Here is a 14,125-nt window from a genome sequence, read left to right as displayed (position 1 = left end):
TATCAAAGAAATTTACCTTAGAACGTCAGGAGTACAATACACAATGCTTCGTTGCGATAGAAATGGTTGTAGAAATATTCGCTGAGAAACTCACGTCACATCTACGTAAATCATTTTGCAATCAACTTCTAGAAAATAGCTATACTAGCATAAATGTGAGTCTGATATTCCTGTCTGCTTCACAACAGCTCAACATGTGCTTCTCCAAGCTGCGACGAAGACCAAGTTCTCATTCTTATTTGCCCTTATGGCTCTGCGACAGTAACAGTGGCAGTGGTGATAATGAAAAGTAGTCTGACGGAGACGACTTCCTTGGGCTAACATCTCATCCGCTTAACCTCTCTGGTCCAACATCTCCCTCTAGTCCAAACCAGCCAGCCAGCACCCTCGTCACGCCACAGAATCAGAAAAGTGCTTTTTCCAGCGATAATGAGCAAATAGCCTCTACCACTCCAATACCACAGACCTTTCAATGGCCTGCACACACAGCACTCTTGGAGCCAGCTAGCCAGCAGCCTCGTCACACCACAGAATCAGAAAGTTCTCTTTCCAGCTGTGATGACCAAGCAGCCTCTCCCACCTCTACCCACTGGAGCAGGAAATACACTTTCAGCTTCGTGGAGCTGCCAACAATCATGAAAGTTTTTTTTAAAGAACTCAAATCCTATTTCACAAAGCCAGTCAACCTGAAAAGACAAAAACCGCCAGTCACTCAGAATACCTTTGCAAAAGCCCAAGAAAGATTTCAGAGTAAGTATTCTTCGTTTTCACATGACGTCATGGGCTCACTGCATGAGGTCGGCGGCCATATTGGTGTACCACGAGCTAATTAGCATATGTCAAATGCAGTGTTATGACCGGAAAAATGCGAGTAATAACAGTGCGATGTCTAGTGAAAATCTCGATAAAAAAAACGATTTATGCCTTGATAAATACAGCAGCCCTGTTCCTCTGCTATCAGACTACGCTACAAAGCTGGAAAACCATGTGAAGCGTCGATATTTGGAAAAAATATCCCTTGTTGGAGTTGACCCGGTCACGCTACTAGACGCGAAGTTAGATACCGAATGTTTACCTCCGATCGAAGCTACTGATCTCCTATGTTATTTAGTACTGGAAACAAGTTATTATACTTCTCAGCAGTTTAAGGCTTTCAAAAGTCTAGAGGCTTATAATCAGATGGTCTCTGGATTCATCACCAGTGTTCAAGGGAAGAAAATTTCAGGAAAATACGTGGTTTTGTCGAAGGTGAGACATTCCCAACATATGAATGAGCCACCGATCCCTATTTGGATTATTGCTAGCGAAGAAGGGACGGTGTTTTCAGCTCATTGTATGGGATGCAAAGCTGGACTAGCTGAATCATGTTCGCACATTGCCAGTGTGTTGTTCTACATTGAAGCGTGGACAAGAATTAGAGGTAAACTATCTCGTACCCAAGTAAAATGCACGTGGCTACTCCCCACTTATGTTAATGAAGTGCCATACGCAAGAGCACGCGATATTAATTTCAAGTCCGCTCAAAAGATCAAAGCCGAGTTGGACCTTAAAATTGATGCATGCACAGAAAATCCTGAGTCCCCACCGTCAGTGAGTGCAGCACAACCCAAAGGATCATCAAAGGATTTAAAACCACCGACTGAAGATGAAACAGTAAATATGTTTGAAATACTGAATGGTTTCAAAACAAAGCCTGTCATATTGAGCTTATTTCAACCTTATTCAGATAAGTTTGTGTCTAAAAGCCGTTCAATCCTTACTATCTCTGACCTATATGACACTATCAATCTAAAGCTAACTTATCCAGAACTTCTAAAAAAGTGTCAAGAGATCAACTTTACCATCTCTGACAGTGAAATTGAGATAATTGAAGAAGAAACAAGAAATCAAGCCAAGGGAAATGCTTTCTTCAAGCACAGAGCTGGGCGCATCGGGGCTTCCATGAGCTGGTCTGTGGCCCATACTAACCCAGCTCAGCCATCTCAGTCATTGATAAAGTCAATTTGTTATCCCCACTTGTTTAAATTTACATCAAAAGCAACTGCCCATGGAATTAAACAAGAGAGTCCTGCAATTGAAGCTTACACTATGGCAATGAAGCAGACCCACAAAGATTTCAAAGTTGAACTCTGTGGTATGATCATTGACAAGGAGCACCCCTGGCTTCATGCTACCCCAGATTTTTTGCAATCTTGTTCTTGCTGTGGAGATGGTTGTGGCGAAGTGAAGTGCCCCTATGGAATCAATAATTGTGATTTTAAGTCTTACATGTCTCAGAAAAATTCCTGTCTTGAGGAGAAAAATGGCAAAGTTCAGCTTAAGAGAGATCATCCATATTATTATCAAGTTCAGCAACAACTTAACATCACAAAGAAGAAATACTGTGACTTTGTTGTATGTGCTTTTGACAAAGACAACAAAGCAACTTTTTTCCTTGAGAGAATCTCCCCTGATTCCTCTTTGTGGTCATCTCTTCTGCCAAAGCTTACTAGAGCATGGAAGTTATGCATATTACCAGAAATTACAGCAAGATGGTACACAAGGAAATGTCACATGGCAGCCCTACCTCAAATGAAGAATGATGGAGGAGTCTGCTATTGCCGAAAGAGTACACAAGAAGATACTATCACCTGTCATAACCTCCAGTGCCCTTTTCTGAAGTTCCACTGTTCATGCCTAATAATTAGAAGTCCCATTCCAGCAGTATGGTACTGTCCCAACTGCCGCTTATTGCCCCAATTCAAGAAATCAAAGTCTTCCACTAAGACCGAGACAGATGTAAACAAAGCCCTTGCCTTAGATCATATATGTATTTGCAATTCTGAACCAAAGTCAAATGAAAGGCTCCTCGAGTGTCACAACTTAGACTGTCTGCATGGAAAATTTTTCCATTTAGATTGCATGGGATATAAGAGAATGCTAAACAATGCTAAAACAACATGGATTTGCAACAGATGTAAGAATCCTATTCACAAACCTTCTACAATTAGTAAACCCCCTTCTGTGACAGGTGGCTGTACTAAATCAAATAAAGACAGTTCCGTAGACCTATCAAGTACCAACACTGTAGCTGATAGTGCTTCTACCACATGTACTTCTTCAAGTGACCAAGAGAGTGATGATGAAATTGAAATTGTAAATGTAATACAAGGCAATGCAGACAAAACTGCTCCCCTCGGGAATCTGACACAGGCTGACCTTGACACTATCAAATCACCTGTAGGGTGGTTAACCTGTAGCATAATACAAGTGGCTCACATCTGCTTAAAGCAAGTCAATCCTTTAATAGAAGGATTTCAGAGAACAACCCTTGGGCCAGTTAGAAACTTTGATGTAATGTCGAGTTTGTCCAAATTTTACACACCGGAAATGCACATTGGGTATGTATAAGTTCTGTTGGATGCTTACCAGGGGAAGTAAATTTGTTTGACAGTTTATTTCATGATATTATCGAAGACGAAGTAGAAGAACAAGTCAAAGATTTGATGGCAGACAGATTTGTTGGAATAAACCATGTACCTGTCCAGCAACAAAGAAATGGTAGCGACTGCGGTGTTTTCGCTATCGCATTTGCAACATGCATTGTTTATAATCGTGATCCCAAGGAAGTGACATTTGATGTGCCTAAAATGCGTCTGCATCTATTCGAATGTCTACAACAAGGAGCAATGAGTCCATTTCCAGAGATATAAATGAACTCTAGGCAATAAAAACTGATATTCAATGTTCACTTCAAAAATTAAACAAAGGAGGTAAAGACATGTTTAAATTTTCCAAACTAAGCTGTTTATTGACATGCTTAAAATAAGACAATGATAGCTAGTAAATAATTTTTAGTAAAAAAGTTCTAGTAAAATTTTTTTAAAGTGTTGAAGTTTATAAATTGCAAAAAAAAAATTAGAATCCCAGGAATGCAAACATTGACATGCTATATGGCACAGGAAAAAAACACAGAGTATCTGTTTTGTTTTTTGCATAATATATTTTGAAAGTACATTTTTCTCACATGCAATGACCATTCAATTGCTGTTGGGACTAGCAAAGTCATAAAGACCTCACTAATCAAAGTCTACTTTGCTATAATCAGTATCTTTAACCTTACTTAAAGAGGCACTTAATGATAGGCTAAATTTTGTGAGGTAAATGACTTCAACACAAAAGATCTCCCAGATTGAGCATTCTTTGTTTTCTGCAAATATCCCTAGTCCCAACTGTATCTAATATAAGGCCATTATGAGAAAAAATCATACTGATAACCTAGTACTCTTTAACAGGTTACATGTTTGCATTCAAAACTGATATTCTTATACTTTTTCTAAATCTATGAAAATGAAAATTATTAAATATGGTTATACAATCTAATAAATGGAACTATGGGAGGACATAAATTTACAAGAGCTGAGCAAACTCTTAAGATGTTGTCAATTAATGGAATGCTATCAGGATTGCTCATCAAGAAGTCTGTTGGTAGTGTTCCCTGTAGGATGGTAAATTTCCTGCGTAATAGCCCGATAACCCTCTCAACATGTATGTGAACATTTGCAATACCTCTAGTATGCTTGACATCAAAGGGATCGAGTTGTTTCTTTCCTTTAGTGAAAGCAGGTATTACTAGTTTTGCTCTTTTGAAAGCAACACTTTCATGAATAGTAAACCCACGATCTGCCATTACCATGTCTCCCAGCACCAGCTTCTCCAGAATCCCAGAGTTTTCAGTGAGGAATTTATCAGATGTACGCTCTCCCCAGGCTTCTGATACAAAACAAATAGTTCCTTGAGGTGTGACACCAACCAGGACCTTGATGGTGTTGTGGTGCTTGTATGATGAGAATGTCTGAGCACGAGCTAATAGATTTGTTGGTTTCTCAATAAACAATTCAAAACAATCAATTATTACAGTTGTCCTTGTTCCAAAAGATAACTGAAAACATTCTGGCATGGTTCTTATTAGACTCTCCCTGTCTGGCCAGTGAAGAAGTGGGGATAGTCTAACATCCATAGCAGCAAGCCAAGCTTTAAAAGTTCTTGATACTGTTGGCAGGGAGACATTAAAACGGTATGCCAAGTCTTGTAAGGGAACATCAAGTCTTAATTTAATGAGAACTATGATAAACTCTTGAAAACGTGATAATACTTGGGAGCGACGAGAGACGAAGGGGGAAACATGCTCAAACACAAAATGCAAGATCTCGTAGGAGGGGAGTCCGGTGTAAAAATTTACTTTCTCATCATCGTCTTGGAAGTCGTTCTCAGTAAATCCGTGGATAGTTTTCGTGTACATATATTCAAACTCTTCGCTTTGCGTGGAGGCTTCAAATGTTTCTGTAACTTCGGTTTGCGTGCTCGCCTCTTGTGACTTTGGCTCTTGATATTCAAAAGTGTCCAGAGAGTCACTGTCATTTGTTTGCATGTCAGTCTGGGTTTCACTCGTAATATTATCAGTTACAAAACATGACAAATCATTATTCTTACTTTCTGGACCAGTAAAAATAATGCTTCGAACAGTCTCGCCTTTCTCTTGTAAACAAAGCCTTTTCTTGGCCATTTCTTGCTCGGCTAGCTCGATTCGTTTCTTCCTGCGAGATCTTGCTCTTTCCGATCGAGCAAGCACTGTTTCAGCATCATCTTTAGCGTTCACTTTGACTTGAGGCTTTCCAAGGTGTAGAGTAGGCACCCAATCCACATTATATCGGTCCCAACTTGCTGCTGGACTCCCAGAAACAAAATGGCGACTACAAACACGGTTGTTCAGCACAACAGTTTCGGTCAAGTCTGCCCGACTTATAGCGGAAATCCATTTCGTTCTGCGTTCAATTGATAACTCCTCGGCTTCTTCTCCTTGGTTTTTAATTACTGTCGGTACTCTAAAGAAAGAAATACCTTTATGTCGTCCACTTTTAGCGTTGCAATCCACGAACAAACAGAGAACCATTACGATAAACTATCATGGCCGATACCAGCGTGGTACACCAATATGGCGGCTTAGCAACCGTCGTCAAGATGTTGGTCACGTGGGTGAAAACCAAGAATAGCTAGCTAAGCTCTTATGGATTTTATGTCTTTAATTGTTTATATTGTGGATACTCTATAACTCCAATTGCAGACAAGTAACAGGGGTAAAGTCATGCAGTGTGTTGTATTTATCCATCTATTCACGCAGAATTTTTTTCACTTTTTCTTTTTCCACAGGCTTTCTTGGGTTTGCCTTCAATGAGCTGGGATTGGACCTGACGCTTGAACTTTTTTTAAGACTGCACGTCATCGAATAATACTTGACCTATTTGAATGTAAGACAGGACTTTCGTAATTTTAATTTCTAGTTTTGGAATCTATTGACCACACCCACTTGCAAAAATGTTGTCATCTAAGAAATGAATTAGAAAGTATTTTGACCCTGGTTTTTAACTCGTGGATACGCGAAGCGTAGAAACGAGTTATTTGTAGGGGTCTGAATATGCGAATGTGTCACTCGCTTACTAAGATGTTAGCAAATCGTCAACTTCCACAAGCACCATCCAGTTATCCACATCTACAAGTACCGCACAGTCGTCTACATCTACAAGCACCACCCAGTCGTCTATATCCACAAGTACCACCCAGACGTCGGGAACATCCTCAATGAGGGAGCTAGATACAACGATCGCTTGTTGCATTCAGCATATTGCAGATAGAGATATAACGGACCCAGTTGAAATTGAAAGCAAAATTACAAATCGCAACAATTTGCTAGCGATTTACAAGAGCATCAAAAAAAAGATTCAAGGCTTCTGTGAATCTCTTCAAAAGCGCCTTCAACTGGCAGTATACGGGAAAAGTGTCCAAAAGTCAGAACAAGAGAAATTCTCTGCAGCAGCAGATGAGAAGTCACGGTCCTTAAGGACAAGGATAAACTCCTTATTTTACGGGAGACAAAACTACATGGAACGCTTAAAGGCCTCGAAATCTTTTGATGGTCTCATTCAAATGAAACTGAGTTCATCGAAGATGGGAGAAACCGCGTACTTAAGACAACCGCAAGTGATCTTCGATGAAGTGAATAGCTCAGCCACATTTCTTTCTACAGACCGCAAGATGATTACCATTTTTGTCAACCGGCGGTGCGATATCACTCGTCAGTTTCATCTGGATCTCCAATCCAAAGGGATGCGAGGGATGGCCATGAGGAAAACAGCCAGAGCAAAGAAAGACAAGAGCCTCAAAGTGATAGGACAAGCGCCTTCAATTTACGTTCCCCTGCCAAACACCTAACTTTCTGTGGAAAGTCCTTCATCAAAAGACGCTCATCTAAAGATATTTGCCTAGAGATTAAAAAGTGTGCTAAAAAGTTCAAACATCAGGCCTCGAAAACTATATACTGGTAGCTGTCCCTCAACTTGTAACCTGCGTGATCCAAAAACAAAAGCATGTGGAATTAATTTATACAAATTTGAGCAGGAAAATAACAATTATGCATTTAGTGAGCTAATTTTTAATTGCTACTGTGTGCTTGCATGGTCACACTTTATACTCTATGTAAAGATATTTAGTCCAGTAGCAGAGTCCGGAAAATAGGGGTTTCGTTCAACTCACAAGTTAGAAAAGGTTTGACACCGGATTTTAATAGCAAAAGACCTCTTGAATAACCCAGAGCAGTTTTTAATGTTGAAATGTGGTATAGGTTCCGAATTAGGGGGTGTTTTTGTCATGCAATATCGGATATCAGCATGAAATCGAGGCTGGTCATATAATCAGCTTTGCCTTCTCTTTTTAATTGCAAAAATTGTTCAAAATAGGAAATAAAGTAAAGCAACGATGAAGTAGAGTCATGAAAGACACTATTTGTGGTAGGGGATGTCACGTGACCAAACACGTGACCTGTCTTGAGACAAAATTTGGCAAGGAAATAGAGAATTTTCAAGTTTTTAAGCATTATTAAAGTTACAGTTTAATTTCAACAGGGTTTTTTTTACTGTGTCTGACTCTCAGCTAATAAACATCATTTCAGACACTGAAAATACCCCTTTTAATGTAAAACGGTGCCACGGCTTGGCTTTTATGAGAGTAATAGTGCCAACATGAAAACGAGGCTAATTGATTGGTTGGCGCTTTCTCCTCTATTTCTTAGTAAACTTTGACCAAAACAGTCTTTCAAGTTAGTCCTCAAAGACATGAAGTTGTAAAATTTATATCCACTATATTAATAACGATCACGTGGCTGAAGATCACGTGAAGTGACTCATAAAAGTGAAGATAAAATAAGTTCAAGCATACATACTTCTGTGCGTCAGTCAGAATACTAATCGAACCTCATCCTGAAATTATAATTAATTAATCGTTGGATTTTTGAAGTGAAAAAAATTGACTATTGAATTTAATGCAATCCCTTAAAATCATGGAAGTGAGGCTGTTCAGCCTCGTGCTCATGCTTCTCCAGATCGAGGCTACCAGAATCCAAAATGGCGACCTACTCCATGGTATGATCTCTGTTGTGTCTGTAAGTGACCATCTGTAAGTACCTTTATTCCTTTTCTTATCAATGATTTCATGATTCCTTATTGTTCTGTGTATAGTATAATGTAAACAGATAGTATTTTGGGAATGCTACTAAAAGCTACTTATTTATCATAAAGACTAAATAAAATGTTTTGAAAGATATAATTAAAAGTCATATCAAGCTTCACATGAAATGATATGCTTCAGTACTTGTATATCTGGCGATGTGTGCAAATGTCTTGCTGCTTTGTTGAATTTTTCAGTTAACTAATCTTTGAATTTATATTTTATATCAGTGATGGCTAACCAAGATGATAGATTTCCCCTCCCTCTTCCCCCCGAACCAAAGAAACAAAGGGTAACAGCAATCACAACTGACAATGAGAACAGCCAAGTAAAGAAGGAGGAGGAAAATAGATTTACTCGTTCAGTAAGAGCCCCTAGAGATTGGTCAAAATGTTTTATATGTAAAAACAAAACATATAAAAAAGAAGAAAAAATGCTAAATGTCTGCACATTTGAGGCATGTGATAGTATAAGGAAAGCAGCAGAAATTAAAGAAGATGTGGACATGCTGCACACTCTCCAAAGTATTAATTACGACCTTATAGCAGCCGAAGCGAAGTACCATAAGAACTGCTTTGCTTCGTATATCAGCAAGAAATCCTTAAAGTATCAAGATAGTAAAGGTGATTCGCTTTATGAAACTGCATTCCAGGAGATGGTGAAAGATATTGGAATAGGTATAAATCAAGGTAAAGCATATGACATGGCATCGCTACTTGATAAGTATAAAGGATTCCTTAAGAATAATGGTCTAAACGCAGACAGCTACACCAAGCAACGTCTTAAAGTGCACTTACAAAAACACTTTGCTGATAGCATCGTGTTCCATCAGCCAAATGAACGAAATAAACCAGAAATTGTCTACTCTAGCGAAATAAAGGTACAAGATGTACTGAATGCCTGGGCACGATTCCAACAGGCTGAACCAAAAGAAGAAGAACCAGGCGAAGTTAAGAAAGAAGATATTCTTCGTGTGGCAAGCTATATCAGATACGAAATAAAAAAATGTAAGGGTATTACCACAAGGCCTCTTGACACGAAAGATATAAGTTTAGAGTCAACCAAACACTTGATACCTGACTGTCTTTATTGGCTAATACGGCTGCTCATTACGTCTGAAGGCAAGGGTGACTGGAAAGGCAGATCAAGCACGCGTACCAACATGGTAGAAGAACGACAAGTTTTGAGTATTGCACAAGACATCATCCATTGCTGCACAAACAGTCGTGTAAAGCTGCCAAAGCACGTAAGTCTGGCTATGTGTGTTTACCACTTAACCTCATCAAAACAACTCATAGCACTTTTGAACCGGATGGGCCATTGCTGCTCCTACGATGAGGTCCGAGCAGTAGACACAAGCATTGCATTAGAAGTGCTAGCCAAAGCAGAAGAACATGGTACAGTGATTCCTTCCAATATATCACCAGGCCCTTTTGTACAACTCGCCACTGACAACAATGACCTGAATGAGGAAACTCTAGATGGCAAGAAAACTACACACGCTACCACCATGGTGGTTTATCAACGAAAAACGTTCGGTCCAGTTCCACCGCCGAACCCCCTTGTAGATCACACCAATAGAAGGAGATCCCTGCAGACATGTTTAAACGTTTACGAACTGCAAGATTGTTCTGCACATGGCAAGCGCCCTGCTGTTACAGCGTACATTAATGAGGTCGATCAGGAATGGTATAAAGGAGAGAACACGGCCTTCAGAGAAGCAAGTCGCACCGAAGGTATCTGGAAACTACTAAGACTAAACCCATCAAATGGAGAAGTAACAGAAGAGCAGCCTGTTCCAGGATGGAGTGGTTTTAATTCAATTCTATTCCCAGACATGCCAGGAGAAACTAACATTGGCTACTGCCCGATGATAGATGGTGCCTCAACTGAATTTAGTACTATATACACAGTTCTCAAACATGCCCAGGTGATAAGCGCAAGCTTGGGCCAAGAAGACACTGTCATCACCTTTGATCTTCTTATCTACATAAAGGCAAAACAAATTCAATGGAGGTTTCCTGATGAATTTTCTGATGTTGTTATTCGCATGGGAGGTTTTCACATTGCGCTGAATTTCTTATCATTGATCGGAAAAAAGTACCTTAACTCAGGACTTGACGATCTCCTTATAGAATCTGGGGTATATGCTGCTGGAACAACAACTGCTGTTATCATGAAGGGCAAGTCCTACAATCGTGGAGTCAGAGCCCACAAGTTGCTAATGGAGGCTTTCTTCCGTCTGATGTGGAGAGCATTTGTTCAGTGGTATAACAACTCCCATGTCGACAGACACATTGAGGAAGAAGACGCCCTAAAGAAGATTACTGAGGGAGTCAATGTCGTAAAGAACAAGGGTAACGTATCCCAAACGATTCAAGACCTAGAAGCAGATCTGACCAATCTAACATCTTTGTTTAAAGCCTTCATATCAGAAGCTAAAGCCAAATCCAGGATGTTTTCCTTTTGGGAGCAGTATGGTTCTACGGTTAACGCACTTCTACAATTTATCAAAGCAGAAAGGATTGGGAACTGGGAGCTACATCTTTCCACTGTCGCAACTTTGACACCTCACTTCTTTGCAATGGACAGACCGAACTATGCCCGCTGGTTGCCCGTTTACCTTGCTGACATGCATCAACTCAAGACAAAGCATCCACGCGTATACCAGGAGTTTTCTACAGGTGGTCATTCTATTAGTCGCTCCGGTCAACCATTTTCACAAGTATGGACTGATATGGCTCTAGAACAGTCCATAAATGCTGATTCAAAGTCTTTGGGAGGAATTGTTGGAATATCCCAAAGTCCAGCGGCACTTGAAAGGTGGTTTTTGTCTATTCATGAGCGTGCGTCAGTGACCACAGCTCTAAAGAACATGTATGGAGTCCAAAATACCGAGCAAGGCACACACAAGGAAGCAACACCCAAACGAGTAAAGAGGGATGAGGATGATGTCAGGAAACTGATAAGCTGTTTCGACTCAGGCTTAATGACTAACCCGTTTGAAGATACAGATGCTCTTGTGAACTTTGCCACTGGTGTTGTTTTGCCCACGGATGTAGCAGAAATCCTTGTCAGTAGCACTGAAAAAGGGAGAGAACAAATGGAATCTTTCATTGAGGAACGAATTAACACCAACACAATAAGTTTTTGGGACCCTGTTCCAAGCCTTAAAGTGAGGACCTTCAGCTCCATATCTAAGAAAGTGCAAGTCAAAGCTACTAATGAAAAATTAGTCACAGTGAGCGCCGACAGGGACCTACTTGGAAGACTACTTATAGCTGCCAATGCCCGTAAGATAAATTTGAAAGAGGTCCTTTGCTACGAGCTTTCACCAATTCCGTGCGCACTTGCATATAATGATGGAAGTTTGAGGAAGACAACTAAGAGTGTCCTGATGACTATCTTGGAAAAAGAAATCAATATCCGTCCAAGACTTCCTCCATCAGTCCTACAGACCACTTATATCATTGATGGGATGGCATTAGTGCAAATGGCCAAGTCTGGTGGAGCAAGTACATTTGGTGATCTGTCACAAAAGTACTTCAGCATCTTTACAGCACCACTTTACCTTCACAGCTGCAACTGCACAGAGGTCCATATTGTTTTTGACCAATACTTGGAAGTTTCGATAAAAGCCGGAGAACGCTCAAAGAGAGGAGCATCAACTGCCCTTGAGGTACAGATAGGCGGCCCTTCCACTCCCGTACCCAAGCAATGGGGAAAGTACATCACCAACCAACAGAACAAGATCAATCTCTGTGACTTCTTAACTCACTCTTTGTGCAAGCTTGGGCAAGAGATGTTACCTTTCAACAAGAAAATGGTAATCGGAGGAGGATTCAAGGATGGAAAGAGGTGTGTGCAGATCACCAGAGGCTGTTGTAGAGAAATTACAGATCTGAGGTCAGACCACGAGGAGGCAGACACGCGGTTATTACTGCACGCCAAGTATGTTTCCCAAGCAGAACGGAGGGTTGTCATACAATCACCCGACACTGATGTGCTCGTCATTGGAGTTGCACATTTCAGACGTCTAAGCTGTGAGGAATTGTGGTTTAGGACGGGTGTCAAAGATAAGACACGTTTCATTCCAGTGCACGATCTCTACCAAGCATTGGGCTCAGACATCTGTAAAACACTTCCAGCCCTTCATGCTCTTACTGGCTGTGACTCCAACAGTGCTCTTGTTGGTGTTGGGAAAAAGAAGGCTTTTGAAATGCTGAAACAAAGCAATGCTCACCAGGAAAGCCTAAGTCTACTAGGACAAGACCCAATACTTGACGAGACAACTGCTGGAAAGTGCGAGGCATTTATCTGTGACCTATACCCTTGTTCGAAAAAGGCTCCAAGCACTGCAGATGAGAGGAGATATTTAATTTTCTGCCAGAAAAAGCAAAAGAACGAGCAGCTTCCCCCGACCTCAGACAGTTTGCAACAACACATACAGCGTGCAAACTATCAGGCATGTGTCTGGAGACGCAGTCTAACTGCTATGCAGAGTCTCCCTCAGCCAGAGGGTCATGGGTGGAAAATGGAAGATGGCGTCCTACAACCAGTTTTAATGACAAAGGAGCCTCACCAAAATGTCTGCTGGCACTAACCACCTGTCACTGCAAAAAATCAGAATGTCTCACCAATTGTTCTTGCAACAACACTGGTCTTGCTTGCACAGAGGCCTGCGATTGCATGGCAGATGAGTCAGCATGCAAAAATCCTAATGGTCTATTTTGCCAATATAGCAGCGACTCAGATGAAAGTGATTCAGATAAAAGTGACTCAGATGAAAGTGATTCAGATGATAGTGACTCAGAAGAAAGTGATTCAGATGATAGTGACTCAGATGAAAGTGCCTCAGATGAATCTGATTGAACCTCAACAATCTGTACTTTGAATGTGTTTGTAATATTTCAATGGATTTAATGTTTCAGACTAACTTCACGTGATCTTCAGCCACGTGATCGTTATTAATATAGTGGATATAAATTTTACAACTTCATGTCTTTGAGGACTAACTTGAAAGACTGTTTTGGTCAAAGTTTACTAAGAAATAGAGGAGAAAGCGCCAACCAATCAATTAGCCTCGTTTTCATGTTGGCACTATTACTCTCATAAAAGCCAAGCCGTGGCACCGTTTTACATTAAAAGGGGTATTTTCAGTATCTGAAATGATGTTTATTAGCTAAGAGAGTCAGACACAGTAAAAAAACCCTGTTGAAATTAAACCGTAACTTTAATAATGCTTAAAAACTTGAAAATTCTCTATTTCCTTGCCAAATTTTGTCTCAAGACAGGTCACGTGTTTGGTCACGTGACATCCCCTACCACAAATAGTGTCTTTCATGACTCTACTTCATCGTTGCTTTACTTTATTTCCTATTTTGAACAATTTTTGCAATTAAAAAGAGAAGGCAAAGCTGATTATATGACCAGCCTCGATTTCATGCTGATATCCGATATTGCATGACAAAAACACCCCCTAATTCGGAACCTATACCACATTTCAACATTAAAAACTGCTCTGGGTTATTCAAGAGGTCTTTTGCTATTAAAATCCGGTGTCAAACCTTTTCTAACTTGTGAGTTG

The 14,125-nt window shown here is 40.4% G+C and overlaps 1 protein-coding gene and 1 pseudogene across 1 annotated transcript; both read left to right on the top strand.

Annotated features, from left to right (window-relative positions):
• Positions 1 to 885: 885 nt before the first annotated feature.
• On the top strand, positions 886 to 3,692 carry LOC148908552 (uncharacterized; annotated as a pseudogene).
• Positions 3,693 to 8,971: 5,279 nt separating this feature from the next.
• LOC116304827 (uncharacterized) lies at positions 8,972 to 13,683 on the top strand. Its single transcript, XM_089035222.1, is given in 3 exon segments — positions 8,972 to 10,895; positions 10,926 to 13,115; positions 13,118 to 13,683. Coding segments are annotated over 3 exon segments (4,407 nt in total). The 3' UTR covers positions 13,411 to 13,683.
• Positions 13,684 to 14,125: the final 442 nt, after the last annotated feature.

This window comes from Actinia tenebrosa, unplaced genomic scaffold (assembly GCF_029948245.1).
Source record: "Actinia tenebrosa isolate PJP-AT-01 unplaced genomic scaffold, QUT_ActTen_1.0 PGA_scaffold3__52_contigs__length_22856419, whole genome shotgun sequence".
Taxonomy (NCBI): Eukaryota; Metazoa; Cnidaria; class Anthozoa; order Actiniaria; family Actiniidae; genus Actinia; species Actinia tenebrosa.
The sequence above is the reverse complement of the archived record's forward strand: the minus strand, read 5'-3'. Positions and strand labels throughout refer to the sequence as shown.